This window comes from Oncorhynchus keta, chromosome 12 (assembly GCF_023373465.1).
Source record: "Oncorhynchus keta strain PuntledgeMale-10-30-2019 chromosome 12, Oket_V2, whole genome shotgun sequence".
Classification (NCBI taxonomy): domain Eukaryota; kingdom Metazoa; phylum Chordata; class Actinopteri; order Salmoniformes; family Salmonidae; genus Oncorhynchus; species Oncorhynchus keta.
The window spans coordinates 5648434-5669145 of NC_068432.1; the positions used below are offsets into that span (position 1 = coordinate 5648434).

Here is a 20712-nt window from a genome sequence, read left to right on the forward strand (position 1 = left end):
ACAAGTCAAGGAACAACTTTATTATTGAACTGGATCCTTCAATACAGAAACTAGATAATCATGAGTGAGTAGTGTGTGTGACTATTTTCACAAAGGTATTTTTCAGTCTGCCATACACAATTGAATGGGCATCTGTTTAAGCAAGTTTGTCATCAAACGTGTACCGGAGAGATTAACCCATCAAAAAGCTGCTGACAGAATCTAAAATAAAACGTTCTGTAGAATGAAACCGCCAACTTCTGACTTGCGTTTAAAGGTTCTTAGAATGTAAAAAAAAAAAAAAAAGTGCAAACAGTGTTGTTTTTTTTTACATCTGAAAATGTGGGGACTCACAAAATAAGCCATGGTACATTGGATTGAATACGTTTCAATTTACAAAACTTGGTTGCCGCGCTCACCTTGAGATTTAAGACCCGAGTAGAGCTAGTGGAGTAAGGAATTGGGGTTGTGATCTTGGACATTATACTCTTCAGCATTTCGTAATGAATATATGGCACACACCTTTTGGTCCATGTACACATATTTTCTGAATGCTTAAATAGAATTGTGTGAATACAATTATGTACATTGATGTTTTGCCGTGTCCCCCCCTCCCATGGTGTTGGATGCTAAAGGTATTTTCATAAATCATGGCAAAACTGGACAGTACAAGGGGTGAGGTTTTACAGGAAGTAGTCTGGGGTGCGACGGGTGACATGAGGTTCCCCTCTACGAGGCGCTGGGTCAAACTGCAGGCTGGAAAAGAGAAACATATCACACATCTTGTTTTTCATCAACAATCCTGTTCAGAGTTGATGGAACATCATTACATAATACAGTTCTCACTCACTCAATGTGCATTTATTACTACGTGTTTTACTTGTCTATTTATGTTTTATTAAATGTTTTTATTTTACCTTTATTTAACTCGGCAAGTCAGTTAAGAACAAATTCTTATTTTCAATGAAGGCCTAGGAACAATGGGTTTAACTACCTTGTTCAGTGACCGAACAACAGATTTTCACCTTGTCAGCTCGGGGATCCGTTCTTGCAACATTTCGGTTACCTGTCCAACGCTCTAACCACTAGGCTACCTGCCGCCCCAGTAAGCATTTTAATGTTAGTCTACACCTGTTGTTTACGAAGCATGTGACAAATAACATTTGACTTAATTCATTATCCTCCAGAAATAAGAGTCCCTTGACAGTAGTTCACCAAACAGAGGAGGAAACACTTTAGGGTTGGTCATGTATGGAATGGTAATCAATATGCTTACAAGGAGTATTTCAGGGTGTCGTCGAGTTCCATGATAGCTGCCTGGTTACCACAACGGTAACAGTAATTTGGTGCACTGAATATTGTCACCACGTTTCGCTCGTGGCACCAGTTGTAACCCTGTGGAAGAAAACAGGAGAGCAAGCGAATTAGTAGTAAATGCAGAAACCGGAGACATGCATACAAACGCAACATTTGACATATTCAACAACCTGAATGAGGGGGCTAACATGTAATGCATTCCAAAATGGTTTCACACTCATACACTTCACCATGGTCACCAAGCATGGAGAATCTGCGACAGACAGCTTACCTCCATAACCAGCTGATGAGCTCTGGACACCAGAGTAAGACGGTTGGCATGGTTGAATGTCTCAGATATATCCTGGCCAAAGGTGTAGCCAGCCCCCCTGGGGGAGATGCCCCAGCCCCCACGGTCATCTGGGTCTGACCACAGCAGGTCACACATGGGGCCCTGGAGAGGAGCAGATGCATGTAAGAAGTAATAAAGATACGGATAAAGATAAGGATCCAATATGATGAGTAGGATGGAAAGTTGCCTCAATAAGCTTGTGTTTTTCCACCTAATAGTTGAGGTTAGGGGCAAATAAATTGACCCTAGACCTGTGTATACAAGCCATCTGCCGAGCACCAATGAGACAGCAGAGCATGCTCAGAAGCAGGGTTGTTGAGCCATGTACCTCATGTGGAACTTCCTGCAATCGGTCCAGCGCTCGGATGTGATCCAACGTGTCTATGGACGGTGACAGGCCCCCGTGAAGACAGAATATCTTAGAAGGGAAAGAAAACAGAAATGTTACTTGAATTTCAATATTGGTTTTGACAGAGACGTAAGACATGAGTGAACATGTATTTACAGCAGCAGGTAAAGCACAGATCATTTCCATGTAAGAGGATCCATGAGCACCAACCTGTTCATAGGAGCATATCAAACTGGGTGTCAAATGAAAGCTAAGGGTCTACATCTTTGAGAAATGCAAGCAGATACGTTTTTCAACCATTTGATCTAAAAAAACAAATGTAATGGCTTTGATTTCTGGTTCAAATTATATAAAACGGGTCTTTGAAAACATCTACCAGAAATGGTATTAGAAATACATCAAAACAATGTTGAATACCCCTGACAACTAATAAACACGTTTACAAAGCAAGGTTATGCCATTGCACGGCCATAGGCTTCTACAAGCAAGTGTCACTGCTGAGGTTACTGCCTTTTTGAAGACTATTTCACAATATAATATAATCAAGGTGGTATTCCAGTTTCAATAAATTCATAAAATGGCAGTTGCTTTTTTTATTGACTGAATATACACTGAGTGTACGAAACATTAAGGACAACTGCTCTTTCCATGACAGACTGACCAGGTGAATCCAGTTGAAAGCTATGATCCCTTAGAGGTCGCTTGTTAAATCCCCTTCAAATCAGTGTAGATGAAGGGGAGGAGACAGGTTAAAGAAAGATTTTAAAGCCTTGAGACATTTGAGATTGTGTATGTGTGCCATTCAAAGGTTGAATGGGCAAGATACAATATTGAAGTGCCTATGAACGGGGTATTGTCAGTGCCAGGTGCACCAGTTTGTGTCAAGAACTGCTACGCTACTGAAATTCATGCTCAACAGTTTCTCGTGTGTATCAAGAATGGTCCTCCACCAAAAGGACATCTAGCCAACTTGACAACAGTGGGTAACATTGGAGTCAACATGGGCCAGCATCCCTGTGGAACGCTTTTAACATCTTGTAGAGTCCATGCCCCGAAGAATTGAGGCTGTTCTGAGGGCAAAAGTGGGGTTGCAACTCAATATTAGAAAGGTGTCCTTCAATGTTTTGTTAAGTCAATATATTTGGCGCAATTTATCAATTATTATCTGTAATGGCTATGATAGATTAGGCAGTGTCGCATTATGCTGGCATAGTTCTAAATGTGCACATATTTCTCCCCTTGCGTTCTAAATTATTATTTTTTTCATGTGAGTAATCAAAAGAAAATCACGCAAGTACTCACTGTACAAAAATGTAAAATGCCCATCCCTAACCTGTGTCCACAGCTGTGATTTCAATGTCCACAGACGTCATTTGTTTTGGCCCGGTACGGCCTTGATTTGGTTCAAACAACGGCGTCCATGATTGGTTCAGATTTGGTCCGGCATCACCAATCGTAGACATCGAGGTTTCACAAGTTTAGACAGCACAGTACAGTAGAGCACAGTAAAATGTACTGTACTATACTAGTACTCTACTGTGCTGCCTAAACATCTATGATTGGTTGAGATTTTTTCTGGACCAACCAAATTTGGTCTTGTTTGAGGGCGGAGCGCATTAGAATAATAGCGAGTGTGTAAAATAATAACCATGTACAGGGATCTACATTTATATTTTTCATTGGTAACATTGATAGTTAAGAGTACCACATGACATTTAGGAGCACCCCAAAAATAAATAAATAAATATATATATATTATTTTTTAAATTGAGATAAAGCTTCTACTGGGCCTATATGAATTCTAGCCACTTTTGAAGCACATGTAGTGGCCTAGAAACCTATATGTAACACTGTAAATGCATGTGTCTGTCTTGTTTTGCACACTATGTACAAAATAATAAAACACAGTACTACAGGATATTTCTTAACGTAGCTCTTTATTAGCTAGCTATAACTGACGTGTTCACGTATTGCCAACCAGGATCAAACTGACCATGACCTAACCATCTTTGTGGTCTTAAACAATCATAGCACAGTATGATATGGCGGTAAAATGCATCCAATTACAATTCAGTATGTTTAAACATATGAATATTACACCCCCCTCTTTTAAATAAAAATAAAAATGTTTACATATTCTAAGCATTTTTGTATACACACTCTTTAGTTTGAACTCAAGGTAAGTAACCATTTATATTGCATACTATACCAACTGAATCAACAGACTCTGAAACAATGTTACTTTTCAAACAAGGGATTCTCAGCAACTCAGCTTTCACTGTAGAAATAACATCTTAACAATTCAAACAAATACAATGCCAAAGCATTTCAAGTGAACTTTGTATAACAATTTACAGTCTGGAACTCTTAGGGCAGCGATCCACCTACACCCTTTGACATGTCACAGGACTAGGACAGCTCTGGGCTTGACCTCTCTTCCTGACCTTGTGCGATATGATGCTGAGCATGCTTCTGTGTCAGTCAACAGCTCTTGTGGTGTTGCAGGTAAGTATGGTTGGTGTATGTTGTGCTGTGTGTGTGTATTTAGTACATCACGTTCTCTTTCAGGGGAACAGTTCGGTAGGTGACGACGATTGCGCGGTACACCGCTCCTTCTGCGGTGCGAACGTGATATGAACGTTCAGTGTCGGCTGGCTGGATGACGACTGCTGGCTTCCAGAGGCCATTCTCATGGATTATAACTGACTCTCCGTCGATCAGTGGTGGCAGTGGTCTAGCTGACCTGTCGCTTTTGTTGTTGTTGTGCGCGGTTTCCATGCATTTCCTTGTAGCTGACGACCTCAGGTTGCAGCTGCTGGTTGGTGCTGGGAAGGATTGAGCGAAGTCTGCGGCTCATCAACATCTGTGCTGGTGATTTGGAGTGTTGCGGTATTCAAGGAGACTGAGGTAGGGATCTCGTCTGCTTTTGCTTTGTCCATGAGTGATTTAGCAATCTGCACACATTTTTCAGGGTCGGTCTGGGATACAGTGAGGTAACATTGGCTCTTTGGTGTTTGAGTGGCGTCATTCAAGACATATGGCGCATTTACCAACCATGTCCTCTATTTGTTTGCACATTCCGGGCCAAAACAAAATGTCCCGTGCTCTCTGTTTGCACTTTTCCATGCCCATGTGTCCAGCATGGATCTTTGTCAAAATCTCTTCTCCGAGACTGGTAGGAATGATGACTTTCTCTCCTTTGAAAATGATTCCGTTGATCTGTGATAGTACCAACACAATGGTTCCAGAATTCTGAGACGCTGTGAGGGCATTTTCTCCTCTCAGGCCATCCATCCATCCTGTATGATTTTCCTCAGCTGTGCGAGTTGCGAGTCCTTTTCTGTTTCTGCTTGGATCTCCTTCAGTTTTGTGTCACTAACTGGTAAGTTGCTGTACACAGTGTGCACTTGCATGTCCATGCCTTCACTGAGGCTGCTGTCCTTATAGGTAAGAAACTTCTTGGAGAGTGTGTCTGCGACAGGGATGTCTTTGCCTGCACGGTGAGTGATTGTGAAGTCGTATTTTTGTAGTTTAAGGATCATTCTCTGTAGCCTTGGCGGGGCTGCGGCTAGTGGTTTCCACATAATTGACTCAAGGGGCTTGTGGTCGGATTCCACAATGACTTGTCGTCCATATATGTACTGATGGGAACGTTTACATCCAAACAGAATGGTGTAGAGCTCCTTTTCGATTTGAGCGTAGTTGATTTCAGTCTGTGAGAGATTTGGAAGCGTAGCCGATGGGCTTTCCTTCTTGCAGTAACACTGCACTGGTCCATACTTCGACGCGTCCATTTGGAGTCTGAGCTCTTTGTCGGGGTCGTAGTAGTCAAGGATTGGTCCTGGTTCTCTCGTGATCAAGTCTTTCACATTCTGGAAAGCAACGTCGTGTTGCTTGTCCCAGAGAAACTCACTGGACTGCTTTAGCAATTGACGCAAGGGTGCATTAGCATTGAAGAGGCTGGGTGCGAACTTGGCTAAGTAGTTTACCATGCCAAGCACTGTTTCCAGCTCTGCATGGTTCCTTGGTGGCTCCGTTTATTTTATGGCTAAGATCTTCTGTGGATCTGGCTTGATTCCAGTCGCTGTGAGAAGATGTCCGAAGTAGCTGACCTCTGTAGCGCCGACTGTGCTCTTCTCGGGGTTGAGTCTGACTCCTCTCTCACGGGACCTTTGCAGAATCACTCGGGGGTTTCGGTCGTGCTCTTTGGTTCGACCATAGACAAGGATGTTGTCTACAATTACCACAACTCCGTCGAGTCCTTCGTACACTTCGTCGATCTTTCGCCGAAACTCATATTGGGCTGAGATAATCCCAAAAGGCAGGCGACGGAACCTGTAGCGTCCAAACGGTGTGTTGAATGTTGTGAGCTTAGATGACTTCTGTGAGTTGATAGTCCAGTAGCCTGATCTAGCGTCCATGACACTGAAGTAGTGTGCTCACGCTAGCTTGTGTGATGCCATCTAGCGTCGGTAAAGGATAATGGGGCATTTGATAGCCTTGTTCAAGTCTCTTGGGTTGAGACATACTCGGAGCTTGCCTGTGGTTTCTCCACCACCAATAACGCGTTTACCCAGTCAGTCGGTTCTGTAACCTTGGTGACTATGTCAGATTGCTCCATGCTCTCCAACTCTTTCTTCAGACGGGCACGGAGAGCAAGGGGAATCTTTCTCGGTGGGTAGACCACAGGGGTTGCGCCTGGGTCAAGGTGAATGGTACATTCTCCTGAGAATAATCCTATTCCTGTAAAAACATCAGCAAACTCCTCCAGTGAATTGTCTGTCTACTGGTGCTGTCACTGATAAAACTATCTTGATGAGGTCCATGTCCAAACATGCTTTAAGACCTAGCACTGCAGGTGCTCTAGTGTCAACAACATAAAAGTCCAACATCATGTCACTTTCCTTGTATTTGCATTTGAAAGTGCATGTGCCTTTTACTGGGAGCTGTTCACCACCATAACTAGTCAGTCTGCGCTGTAGCTCACACTCAGATGTCAAGCGGTGGTACTTATTCAGAGGAATAATGTTTACTTGTGCACCAGTGTCTAGTTTGAACTTTAGCTCTGTGCCTTGTGTTCCTATCTCAATGTCAGCAAAGGCTTGCTCTGTCTCTTATATTTGACTTTTCTGTGTCACTGAATCAATAAACAGTTCATCAGCGTTTGACATTTCATCTTCACTCACTGTGTGTACTGTTTTTCCACGGTAAGCTCTGCACACTTTTGCAAAGTGATTCCATTTTCCACATTTAGAACACGGTTTGCCTTTAGCTGGGCAATTTCCTTGTTCGCCATGGACTTTGTATACACAATATCCACATATTTTGGGGCGTTTGGAGTCTGTCGCTCTGTTAGAGTTGTCTCTCTCCGTTCCAAAACACGCTCTCTGTGCACCGGAGGTGTGCTTTGATGTCTGCGTGCACTGCTTGTTCACGCGATGCGCTCGTGCTGCCGCGCAAATTGGTTTTCATCTGAGCCTGTGCTAGCTCGTGAGATCTGGCTATGTCGATAGCTTTGTCCAGCGTCACCTCAGACCCAACATTCAAAAGTTTCTCACTCGCGGTGAGTGCATTCCAAATACAATACGGTCCCTGACCATCTCATCCTTGTTTGCATAATCAGTCTTTCACAAGCAGACACAGCTCTGTCACAAACTGTTCAAAAGACCCGCTAGCTCCCTGTACTTTCTCATGGAATTTGTACATAGCGAAAATCGTATTGGTCTTCGGCGAAACATATGCTTCAAAACGATCGTAGTATGTTTTCAGTACCTTTGATTCAGCCTCGGTAAGTGTCCATGTGTTGTAAATATCTCTCCCTTTTTCACCGATCCAGAGGAGCAGGTAGCTGCATTTTTCCTCTTCTCTTTCCTTCAGAGGACCCGTGAACATTAGCGTCCCATGCTGTTTGTACTTACGCCATGCATCGGGTAAGTTTGTAGACTCCCAGTCCATTCGAGGTGAAGGAACTCCAGAAAAATCCATCTTGTAAGACCTTTTACTCTGACACCATGTCTTGTTTTGCACACTTTGTACAAAATAATGAAATGCAGCACTACAGGATATATTTCTTAACGTAGCTCTTTATTAGCTAGCTATATAACTGGCATGTTCACGTATCGCCAACCAGGATCAAACTGACCATGACCTAACCATTTGGGTGGTGGTCTTAACCAATCATAGCACAGTAGGATATGGCGGTAAAATGCATCCAATTACAATTCAGTATATTAGTGTCCATTATAAAATTCTACGAATACCTGTCATTGAAATTACAAAGTCACTTGTGGAATTTCTTTCTCTGCCTTCAAATGTTTGGATATGTTTGGATACCAACGAGGTAACATGACTGGACTAAGTGTAAACGAATGGTTATCGACGTCGACACGCTTGTCATTTTAGAACAGAGCACAACATGGTTTATGGATGTAAAATACAGTCCCGGAGATCCGTTTTAGGAAGATAAAAAATGTTGCGGTGGTAATATGGGTCGGGTCTTTTGACGTGGTTGGGCAAGAAGCAAACGGTGTTCACGGTAGTTATGGTGCAACCATGACGCTAACAAATCTTCAGCCCTCGGAAGCAACCGCACAGAGAAACGTTATCATTAAAACAATTCTGGGAGAGCTTTTTTCATCGTCACACAGTGCTCCCAAAATAAAACTCCTGGTCACACAGTGCTCCCAAAATAAAACTCCTGGTCACACAGCGCTCCCAAAATAAAACTCCTGGTCACACAGCGCTCCCAAAATAAAACTCCTGGTCACACAGCGCTCCCAAAATAAAACTCCTGGTCACACAGCGCTCCCAAAATAAAACTCCTGGTCACACAGCGCTCCCAAAATAAAACTCCTGGTCACACAGCGCTCCCAAAATAAAACTCCTGGTCACACAGCAAAAGTTGTCACACTATAGAGCCCTGCCCATATATGCAAAGGATGATATTGCATATTTCTATCTTTGTGTACCTATTTAGTATACATCATGAAGCGAATGACATTCCTATCCACAATTATACTATGCATTTCTGTGTAGTACAGAACAGGGACCCGTGATGTAAATTCTTTCTGTAGACATCTTTAAATCTTAATTCGGAGTAGATATTTAACGGTTCTTGGCAAATGTGGTCGCATAATCTTATATATTATTTAGAGATTATACCGTAATTCTGTTACTAAACTTTGTATCTGCACAGTTCTTCCAGTAAATGTGTTTTTGTGAAATTTGTGTAAATTGTTCAAACGACTCCTTATGCATATAGTTGTATGGTTTGTTAAACTTTGAAAGCAATTGTTTGGCATACATTTTTACAAATAACCATTTTAGTCTCAGTGTAATTCCATTACTGTGGAATTGCACCATAGAAGATTCAACTACATATCAAATCAAAATGTGAAACCTCTTACCTGAGTATCTACCAAGGCGGTGAGGGGAAGGTAATCGAAGAGGTCTGTGAAGTATTTCCATACGTTTGCATTGCCGTACTTCCTTAGACACTCGTCATAGAAGCCGTACACTTGTGTGATCTGTCTGCTTTCGTGGTTCCCCCGAAGGATTGTGATGCGTTCACGGTACCGAACCTGTAATCAAATGTTACAAATACAGGGAATTACAAAACGGCACTGTTCAATGGAGACGAGGGCATTCTGTAAATGAGTGTCTCTCAGTATTACATTGCTTTTGCATCACAAGGCCGTGTATAACTAACCATTCAGCTCTCTCATTAGTCAAGTTAAAAAATGTAAGGTAATTCAAAACTTTCAGGGGCGGTTTCCCTGACAGAGATTAAGCCTAGTCCTGAAGTGAAAAACATTTGATGGAGATTCTTCATTGAGTTTGCTTTTTAATTCCAGGACTAGACTTTATCGGTTTCCGGATAACTGGTCCCCAGTGTACAACTACAACAACTTGCCTTAAGTGCTACAAGTAGCGTGACAGTTTCTACAGAGTAGTAGCCTCGGTCCACGTAATCTCCCATGAACAGGTAGTTTGTGTCTGGAGACTTCCCTCCGATTCTGAAGAGCTCCATTAGGTCGTGGAACTGGCCGTGGACATCTCCACACACTGTGACTGGACATCGGACCTCTTGCACATTGGACTCCTTGGTCAGAATCTCCTTTGCCTGGACAAAACATAAAACACAAACATCATAAGGCTGTGTTGTGGGCTACATTGCATTACGTTTCAGTCCCCTCTCTTCCCAACGGTCATCTTCCCAAGACATAAATAGACAAATGACATTTGGCAAGCTAGTTGAATGTCAAAGCAGTTCCTAGAAACCATTGGACTGTGTAGGGCAGCTCTAAGAACAGTTCTGCCTGCTGGGCGCAAAGCCGGTGGTCCAGTACTGTTCTCTAATGAAAGAGTGATTGCATGCAAGGCTATATGTTGTCAATCTCTCACTCTCTCAAAACGTATCAGTGCAGGTCTTTGATACAACTTCTATGCTAAACAAATTGTCCGCACACACACCGTTCCATAGGCACTTGTTGACAATGTTGTTAAACATCAACCTTTACAAAAGAGGAAGGGCCTAAAACCAGGAGAGATGCTCCTTGAGGTGTGCGGCTGGGATGATAAATGTTGGCAGTACTACACTAAGGGTTTAAGTGATTGTAGGGGAGCTTTTAGTGCTTAAATCCCACGTTGAGAGTAGAGCAGGGGTATGTGTCACTGGGTTTGTGCCCGTGGGTCAAGATGAGAGAAATAACTTTTGATCTCAGCTCCAGGCAGCACCCCGAGGGGGAGAAAGTCACACTGGCAGATGGACGCCAAGGAGAAAGAGTGACCAGGCCAGGGCGAAAGAGGACTATGGTTAATGTTGACCTAATTGCCCACAAAACAAGCCGGCTCCATGTGCCCTCACAACTATGCCGCATCAGGCCTTTCAATTAACTGCTGGCTGGGGTTTCTATAAAGCCATTCAATCGTTCGGCCAAAAGGCAAATTATAGATGCGTATTAAACAAATCTGATATTTTTCCAAATTAATTTGAGTGGGAATTGAAGAGAGTCAGATAGGGCCAAGACTGGGAAAAAAAAACTGTAGGTCAATGGGACTCTAATCTTGGTTAACCCAGAAGTAAAATCTTACGTGATTTGATCAGATACATGGGTTTACGAGAGATTAGTGGGACTCAGAACCTCGGTAAAAATGATATGCACCCGAGTTAACACATCCTAGAATATAGATCCTCTTAAATCAGTAACCTGAACCAACTGATCTAGGTATGCCTATATACACCAAACTTAAACAATGCATTGGCAGGTCAATTCAAGCAAAGCCAAAATGCGGTAATGTATTGGGCCAATATAGGGCTGTTGCGGTGACCATATTACCGCCAAACCGGCAGTCACGAGCCATGAAGGCAGTCAAATTCCACATGACCGTTTAGTCACAGTCATTAGGCTTCTCCAAGCTCTGATGCAGCTAATGGTCATTAGTAGCCTACCGAACATGCTAACTTCCTGGTACTCAGCACTCCATTGTCTCTCTAAATCACTCGGACATCAATGCAAATGTAATCAAAAATCTAATCAAACACTTCATGAGATCCCATGAGCTCAAGTTGCACAAGATTTCTATAGGCTATGCAATTGCGTGAGAAAACAGAGTGATTGCCTCTACTAAAAAGAGGATCCCATCAGCTTTCTATAGGCTAGGCCTACTATATTTAATTCAACTTTCCTAAGGCATATTGCTTCTTTTTACAACAGGAGAATAGCCTACCTGGCTGGCATGAAAATGGACCACGGAAAAAGCAGCCTCCATTTGCTATTTAAGTGCAAAGATGACATGTATTTTTCCCGCTGCCCGTTTCGATACAAGGTGCATGATAAGTGGTCCATTCTAAAAAATTAAAAATAATCATATTATTTTGTATATTTGAATACGAGATTAAAATCAAGAATAGTCTGATGGGTGACAATATTAGCCTATCACTTATGAGTTAGATATTATCACTTGTGAAATGACGCCCATCATAAGAAACAATTCCTTTTTTTTTCGTGACTTGTTTGAAATCAGCCCCACACCTCATGTAACCTAGCTCATAGACCTATATGTTTCAATAAGGTTTGTATCACAACTAAATTGGCCAAATAACTTCTTAAAATGAAGCACATTAATCCGCTTTACAAGGGGTGTAGAGCCTAACTGGCATACATAAGCAACGGGTGAGTTTCAAGTTTAGGGAAGATCATTTTCACCATAAAAATGCACCTTTATGATTAAAGCATTACATGCATTATTGCATTTGTGGTCACTTTTGATAATGTTTTCCGCTAATGGAACAGTCACACTTATAGCCTATTACCATCGGCGCTTATAATGTGAAGAAATAGCCTAATAGTTTATCAACATTTCAAGCTATATATTCTGATCTGTTGCGTCAGCCACATTGCATAAAAAAGGTTATTTGATGCTAATTGGTTGTATTAATTTGGGATCTGTCGCATCCCACAACTGTTTGGAATATTTATTTCTCGCACAGAAAAGGTCGACTTTTGTACCATGGGGGATAGTATATTGACATTGGCTAGTGCTTTTGCTGTTCGTCAGGCATACTCATCTTGTTGGCTGATGAAAAGTAAATGTGGACAGTTCATCCAATATCTTCAATACGCACCTCGGAATTGGATAAGGACGCGCGCAGTATCTGAGTGGGATGCTTCAGATTGCACAGCACTCAGGGAGAAGGGTACAAGAGGCACTGATTTTTTTTAGGGTGATTTACAGCCACAAAGGAAATGTCACCTTGAAATTCAAGGCATTATCACATGCTTGTCAAATTGTGAATGAGACTGAGTGTGTACAATCTGCCCAAAAAACAAAGCAGAGCTCATGCCCTTCAAGCTACTTTTTTCAAAATCAGTCTCATCATGCAGCCTTACAATGTATTAAAAATCAAAACATAGGCCAACGTTTGTACGACAACTAAAGTTACATTAATAACTAAATTAAGCGTATAAGAATAACCATTTATTTGTTAACTACTCACAGAATAGCCACGTGTGCACTTCCTTAAATAGTTGATAAAATATGAATATTTTCAGCTTTGTTCAATTGTACTCTTCATACTATAAAGTAATATAAAACAATGCCACGAAATTATAAGCAAATCTTGTCTGCTAAATAAACTAGTGTAGCCCACAGCCATTTGGCATAGCCACACCAGGACAACTCAGCATGCTATTCTTTCCTTCTGAATAGACTACATTTTCATTCATATCATGCTTCTTTAGACATGTCTAAAATAAATAATGGATTTATTGTGAAGGTGTAGGCTATATTACATGGATTTATTATTAGATACTTTTTTTTGAGTGGCTAGTAGGCTGTGTGTGGAAGCCAGCAGATGCTAAATATGTTTGTTAATTAACAGTCAATTACCGTGATACCGACAGTTATTTGCATTAACACATTTAAAAATGTGTTAATGGTGCATAGGCTTACGTTTCTTTGAGTCATGTTAGAAATTAAAAAATAAATCTGAGCGGTAGATGTCAGCTTGCACCGAATCAGAAAGTGATAGACTTGAAAAAGGTTGACCACTGTTCTAGAGTTTATTGTTAACACTATAAAAATGTCCCTTCAAAGTTGCAATTGTGTACATTTCTAGACATCTTTGGAAAGTGAGTGTAGTAAATAGCATTTCTTTGTCCTAAAGGGGCAGTGTTGTATTTTGAGGCAGGCTAAACAGCCAATAGGCAGAGGGGAGCATAATATGTCTGAGTCGCTGTAATAATGGTATGGGAATAATAATAATGCATTTTATTTTGTAAAGTGGTTTCTTGCATCAAACCATTTTCAGTTGGATAAACAGGTTAATGTCAAGCATGTTAAAGTTTCATGGAATGTAGGCCTTACATTGAACACCACACATTGGCTGTAAATGTAGGATGAATGACAGAAAAGCTATTTCCATGTTAAAATGCTATTTCCATGTTTTGACGGTAGGCCACTCTAGTAGACCTACTTTATGATCAAAAACAGTCACAGTATCCTACTTGGCCACTTAAAACAAACTTAAAGCGGGTACAGCCTCAGTGTTCACAGTAAATGCCCGCTGGAAGTTTCACAACGTTCAAGTTCACGCTCAGCAGACCTGAAATTTGCTCAGTGCTGAAAAAGAAATGTAGGGAACATTTCTGGTCAGTCTACGTCATGGAAAGAGTAGATGTTTATAATGTTTTATATACTCAGTGTTTATTGAATGGATGACTTAGCAGGTTACATAAATTGCTCCACCACTCATAACCGCATCTACTACAGGACTGCTTGTTCAGCGTTAGCTAGAAACCTTTGGCCTAAGATTGTTGACTGTGAAAACAAACTACTCAACAACATGGTGGATGTCACCATCTTTGCACTAGTAGATCACATTTAACCAACCGACTCTACCTTTAACCTTCCAAGGTGTCAAAAAGGTACTCTGTCATCACTCACAACACAATGTTCTCAGCACAAAAACACATTAACCATCACATGGGGGCAATCAGTAATTCAGAATCCAGTGATCCGAGTTTGATTCTCTTGTTAACCGCTCTGAGTAATACACAAGCAAGAGTCTACCTGAAAGTCTGAGTCTGGTTTGCATGTGACGTTTCAGAGCTCCTGCTTCTCTGGGATCGTAACACTGAAGTCTCCTGGTGTAAGTAAATGTTTTAAAATACAAGAAAACAACAGCTTTTCAATGTGTTATGAGTGGGTTGCTGTGATGTAACAGCTTGCTTTTCTCCCTCTCCCCCATTCTTTAATTTGTATCCCAAGACAGAGGCTATTCCACCAGTGTTATATTGGAGTCACAGAGCCCAGCCACAATGTGGTGGTGATGCAACTCAGAATCATTCACATCTATGGCTATTTTTACACTCGTTGCGCATTCTGCTGAACACATTACCAAAATTCACAGGGGATGGATGCATCAGACATCTCTGAGCAAATGTATGCTCTCAAACCACACACACACACACACACACAATTATGCTTAGGCCTACCAATTTGGAGCTGTGAGGGACCTGCTTGATTATGTGCTCAGGAGTTTGTTATACCGCTGATTAAGCATTTGACAACTCAAGAGTTTGACTTGATGAAGTGACAAAACCCCTTTACTTTGAACAAATTAAAGTTAATTCCTTCTAACCACCTGATTTTGACTGAGACTGAACTCCACAGGCAAATAGAAGGTGATCGCCAAGACCTTGTAGCTTAAAATTACAAATTTGGCAACGGGGAATTCTAGCCAAGTACCATATCCATCCGTACCGTAATCCCGGCCTCTAAGGCATCTCCGGACAATAAATCACCTGTTTGTAAACAAGACAAAACAAGAACACGAATAGGATACACGGTTGTAGAACAGACGGTATTTAAGCAACCTAGTGAAAAGGGCATCAAGGAAGATTGAGGTTAAATCCTTGCTCAGACCATTGGTGGTGTACTGATGATGTGATAAAGGGAAAGTTCTAACGGACCCAATTCTGGCCCCATCCCATATACTTCCTCCAATTTAGGATGGATGAGGCATGTGTGTGTGCTTTACAAAGGTTCTTAGAGAGTACGGTTCAGGGCCGACCCGCCTATTAGGCAGGATTAGGTGGCTGCCTAAAGCGGAAGATTGAAGAGGGCAGCATTTTCCCAACTAAACTGGCCAAGACGCACCTCCAACAACACATAAAACCCTCACATAATTCTGCCCCGAAAAACAAAGACGACTTCTCGCCCAGTGGCACATGTGCTATTAAGATGAATGCCAATGCCACCCCATGATATGCAGTTCCCACTTTGCTAAAGGCAGGGGCATAAAATATGTATCTTGTCCATGCTCCGCACACATCTTCATGGTGCTGTGGCGCTCCACTAATACTCCATCAAAATAAGTAACCTAGAGTGCAGTCAGAAAGTATTCAGACCCCTTCTCATTTTCCACATTATGTTGTTACAGCCTTATTCTAAAACTGATGAAATTAAATAAATCCATCAATCTACACACAATACCTCATAATGACAAAGCAAAAAAACGTAGACATTTTTGCAGATGTATTAAAAATAAAAAACAGAAACACGTAAGAAATTGTGTGTGGAGCCTCGAGAATGGATTGTGTCGAGGCACAGATCTGGGGAAGGACACCAAACAATATCTGCAGCATTGAAGGTCCCCAAGAACAGAGGACTCCATCATTCTTAAATGGATGAAGTTTGGAACTACTAAAGACTTTTCCTAGAACTAGCCACCGGCCAAACTGAACAATCGGGAGAGAAGGGCCTTGGTCAGGGAGGTGACCAAGAACCCGATGGTCACCCTGTCAAAATTCCAGAGTTCCTCTGTGAAGATGGGAGAAGGACAACCATCTCTGCAGCACTCCACCAATCAGGCCTTTATGGTAGAGTGGCCAGACGGAAGCCACTCCTCAGTAAAAGGTACATGACAGACGACTTGGAGTTCGAGATTCCTTTAGGTGCCTTTTGGCAGAACATCAGAAACAAGATTCCCTGGTCTGATGAAATCAAGACTTTGGACTGAATGCCAAGTGTCTGGAGGAAACCCGGCACCATCCCTACAGTGAAACATGGTGGCGGCAGCATCATGCTGTGGGGATGTTTTTCAGTGGCAGGGACTGGGAGACTAGTCAGGATTGAGGGAAACAGGACAACAGCCCTAAACACACAGCCAAGACAACGCAGGAGTGGATTCAGGACAAGTCTCAATGTCCTTGAGTGGCCCAGCCAGAGCCCAGACTTGAACACGATCTAACAACTCTGGCGAGACCTGAAGATAGCTGTGCAGCGAAGCTCCCTTGACAGAGCTTGAGAGGATCTGTAGAGAAGAGTGGGGGAAAACTCACCAAATACAGTTGTCCCCAGCTTGTAGCGTCATACCCAAGAAGACTCGAGGCTGTAATGGCTGCCAAAGACGCTTCAACAAAGTACTGAGTAAAGGGTCTGAATACTTATCTAAATGTGATATTTCCGTTTTATTTTTTAAATACATTTGCTAAAATTATTATTATTTTTATTTTAAAAAAGGGTATTGCTTTGTCATTATGGGGTATTGTGTGTAGATTGTTTTGTCAATTTAATTCATTTTAGAATAAGGCCGGAAAGTAACAAAACGTGGAAAAGGTCTAGGGGTCTGAATACTTCCCGAATGCTCGCTCGCTGGCTGTCTGTCTAGTTGAAGTCAGAAGTTCATACACTTTAGCCAAATACATTTAAACTCAGTTTCACAATTCCTGACATTTAATCCAGGTAAAAATTCCCTATTTTAGGTCAGTTATGATCACCACTTTTATTTTAAGAGTGTGAAATGTCAGAATAATAGTTGAGATATTGATTTATTTCAGATTGTATTTATTTCATCACGTTCCCAGTGGGTCAGAAGTTTACATACACTCAATTAGTATTTGGTAGCATTGCCTTTAAATTGTTTAACCTGCGTCAAACGTTTTGGGTAGCCTTCCACAAGCTTCCCACAATAAATTGGGTGAATTTTGGCAAAAATCCTCCTGACAGAGCTGGTGTAACTGAGTCAGGTTTGTAGGCCTCCTTGTTCGCACAAGCTTTTTCAGTTCTGCCCACAAATTTATGGGATAGAGGTCAGGGCTGTGTGATTGCAACTCCAATACCTTGACTGTGTTGTCATTAAGCCATTTTTCCACAACTTTGGAAGTCTGCTTGGGGTCATTGCCCATTTGGAAGATCCATTTGCAACCAAGCTTCAACTTCCTGACTGATTGAGATGTTGCTTCAATATATCCATCCTCACGATGCCATCCATTTTGTCAAGTGCACTAGTCCCTCCTGCAGCAAAGCAACCCCACAACATGATGCTGCCACCCCCCGTGGTTCACGGTTGGGATAGTGTTCTTCGGCTTGCAAGCCTCCCCCTTTTTCCTCCAAACATAACGATGGTCATTATGGCCAAACAGTTCTATTTTTGTTTCATCAGACCACAGGACATTTCTCAAAAAAGTATGATCTTTCTCCCCATGTGAAGTTGCATACTGTAGTCTGTCTTTATGGCGGTTTTGGAGCAGTGGCTTCTTCCTGGCCGAGCAGCCTTTCAGGTTATGTCGATATAGGACTCGTTTTACTGTGGGTATAGATACTTTTGTACCCTTTTCCTCCAGCAACTTCACAGGGTCCTTTGCTGTTGTTCTGGGATTGATTTACACTTTTCGCACCAAAGTATGTTCATCTCCAGGAGACAGAACTCGCCTCATTTCTGAGAGGTATGACGGCTCCGTGGTCCCATGGTGTTTATACTTGCGTACTATTGTTTGTACAGATGAATGTGGCACCTTCAGGCATTTGGAAATTGCTCCCAAGGATGAACCAGACTTGTGGAGGTCTACAATTTTTCTTCTGAGGTCTTGGCTGATTTCCCCATGATGTCAAGCAAAGAGGCACTGAGTTTGAAGGTACACCTCCAATTGACTCAAATGAAGTTAAAAAAAAAGCCTATCAGAAGCATCTAAAGCCATGACATAATTTTCTGGTATTTTCCAAGATGTTTAAAAGGCACAGTCAATTTAGTGTATGGAATGGTAAACTATTCTGGCTCCCCAAGCGGATATACACGATACAGGTTGGACTTCCTCTCAGGGTATATCACAACAAAAAGAGTCCGCAGCCCCCCCAATAAACAACTCCACCCACACATATTCGCCTAATCCATGTAGCAGGCTTTAGGCATCCCTCAACATAACAAGACAGCGAAATGAACCAGACACATGCTCATTGTTCACATGAAGCTCACCAAACATTATATATTTTTGTTTTACAAAACTCATAGTGATAAGAAATAAAAACAAAACTTGTTTCTCACAAGTGTGAACTCTGCAAACAACATTTCCACTCCGAGAATGAGAACTAAATACTAAAGTATATAGCATTAACAAATGTATGTAACCAAATGACGGGGATTAACGGTAAATGTACTGCTGGTGATATGTAATGGGAAATTAATACAAAATAAATCATCAAAAAGGCAAACAATTCACACAATGAAACAATTGATGCTAAAGAATTGGTGGGAGACAGCTGAGCGGCTTCTTGAGAGAGATGTGCCTAGAGCCCCCCCTTGTCTCAATATTTAAAATTATACTCAAGACACATTATCTATACACATATTTTAGATGCTTTTCACTGACAGCCACCACCCAATAACCATTTAGGCCTATTGTTACACCTGCTGCCCAAACGGCGGACTTTCCAACTAGGCATAGGCCTACTCACTTGTGACTTGAAACTATATACAGATTTTTTTTTGAACGAAGCTAATGATCCTCTGTGGCTAAGTCATGTTCTCTTATGAAGTATTTTGAATTTGGTCATTTATTTCTGTAAAGACTGGAGTAATTATAATTCTGGAAAATGTATTTCAATTTACTTGATAATGCACTGACTGTGGCATCTGATATTCAGAACTTGAATAGCCAAAATGATTAGTCTTAAGTCTTTGTCAGGTATCAGGACTAAAGCCACTGCAACTACCACATGGATAGGCATGAATTAAAGTGCATTGTGGGCAGTAGAGCCTAGGCGACTAGTCTACATTGCGGTGATAGGAAGGCTGCAAATGTTTTTGACAGCATATCGGTCAGACCGGGCCTCGTATGGTTTGACTGGATTTCCAACATAAATTGTGCCAGTACTGAACAAGACATGTTATGGTTTGTCATTTAGATGTTCCGGACAAGCATGTTGATATGAATGCAACCGTTTGGAGTCTCCAAAATGAACAAAACATATTGCTGCAGTAAAATGCTAAACCGGTTTTAGAGCTCAGCAGAATGAGAAGTTAAATGTGATGTACAAAATCGGCGCCATTTTAAGGATGTCTGGGGCGAGTGTAAGCGTAGAAAAGCCGCATTCGAATTGTTCTATAAATGTGCAAGCCATGTGTGTTACTATTTCTGAATGGTTGACGAGAAGTATATATACTGTAGGCTACACAGTAAACTATGGAAATATAAATGCCTGCTCTTGAAATTAGACAGGATTATGTATTCTACTTGGCAAGTAGGAAATGCTAACAGACAAGCTCCGCAACATGTATCGCCCCCTGAATGTTACTGTACACAAACAATTTGAGATGGAAAGTTATTAATTTCCGTATACCATACCTTTTCGCACAGAGTTTTTACTTGGCTCTCCGACAGCTGTTTGCATTCGGTGACTTGTTCGATCCATAGGTCGATCTCCTTCGTAAAACACTTCTCATCCATTTCTGGTTGTTATTTCGGGTAATTCAGTGGCACAACAATTGGCGCGATTTACCCAAATACTTGAAATCGTCCGAAAACTTGTCAACCCGGTTCCTATTTCTGAAACTATATGATGAGGGGGAAGCTGACGAGGAAATATATAGACGTCAGTTGCGCCTGTCCCACCCGAGGCCGTGATCCACTCCGACACAAATACCAAAGTCAGATTCGACTAGATGGGATACAGCTTTTGTCAAGATTGGAATTTTCGTATCAGGTTAATCGGTCTTGACTAGAAAGGATGCCGCTTTCGTCAGATTTGACTTTTCGCAGCAGGTTAGGAGAATTGGGTTACCTTCAATTAAAAAAATAAAAACTTTGTACGTTAATTTGACAAAAGCTGTACCCCTTCTAGACATGACCATGAAAGTACCACCAACTTGGCATTTTCAATGCTGCGTTCATGTCCTATCGAAGTTATCGGAAGTTATAGTTCCGACCGGTATTTTTCACTTAAAATACGAATT

The 20712-nt window shown here is 41.6% G+C and overlaps 1 protein-coding gene across 1 annotated transcript; it reads right to left on the minus strand.

Moving 5' to 3' along the window:
• LOC118390899 (serine/threonine-protein phosphatase 2A catalytic subunit alpha isoform-like) lies at positions 1-20593 on the minus strand. Its single transcript, XM_035781640.2, has 7 exons — positions 20105-20593; positions 9889-10098; positions 9383-9556; positions 1956-2045; positions 1568-1729; positions 1256-1374; positions 1-735 (listed from the first exon to the last, which is right to left on the minus strand). The coding sequence occupies exons 1-7, from the start codon at positions 20204-20206 to the stop codon at positions 663-665; spliced, it is 930 nt and encodes a 309-aa protein (XP_035637533.1). The 5' UTR covers positions 20207-20593; the 3' UTR covers positions 1-662.
• Between the last annotated feature and the right edge of the window lie 119 nt (positions 20594-20712).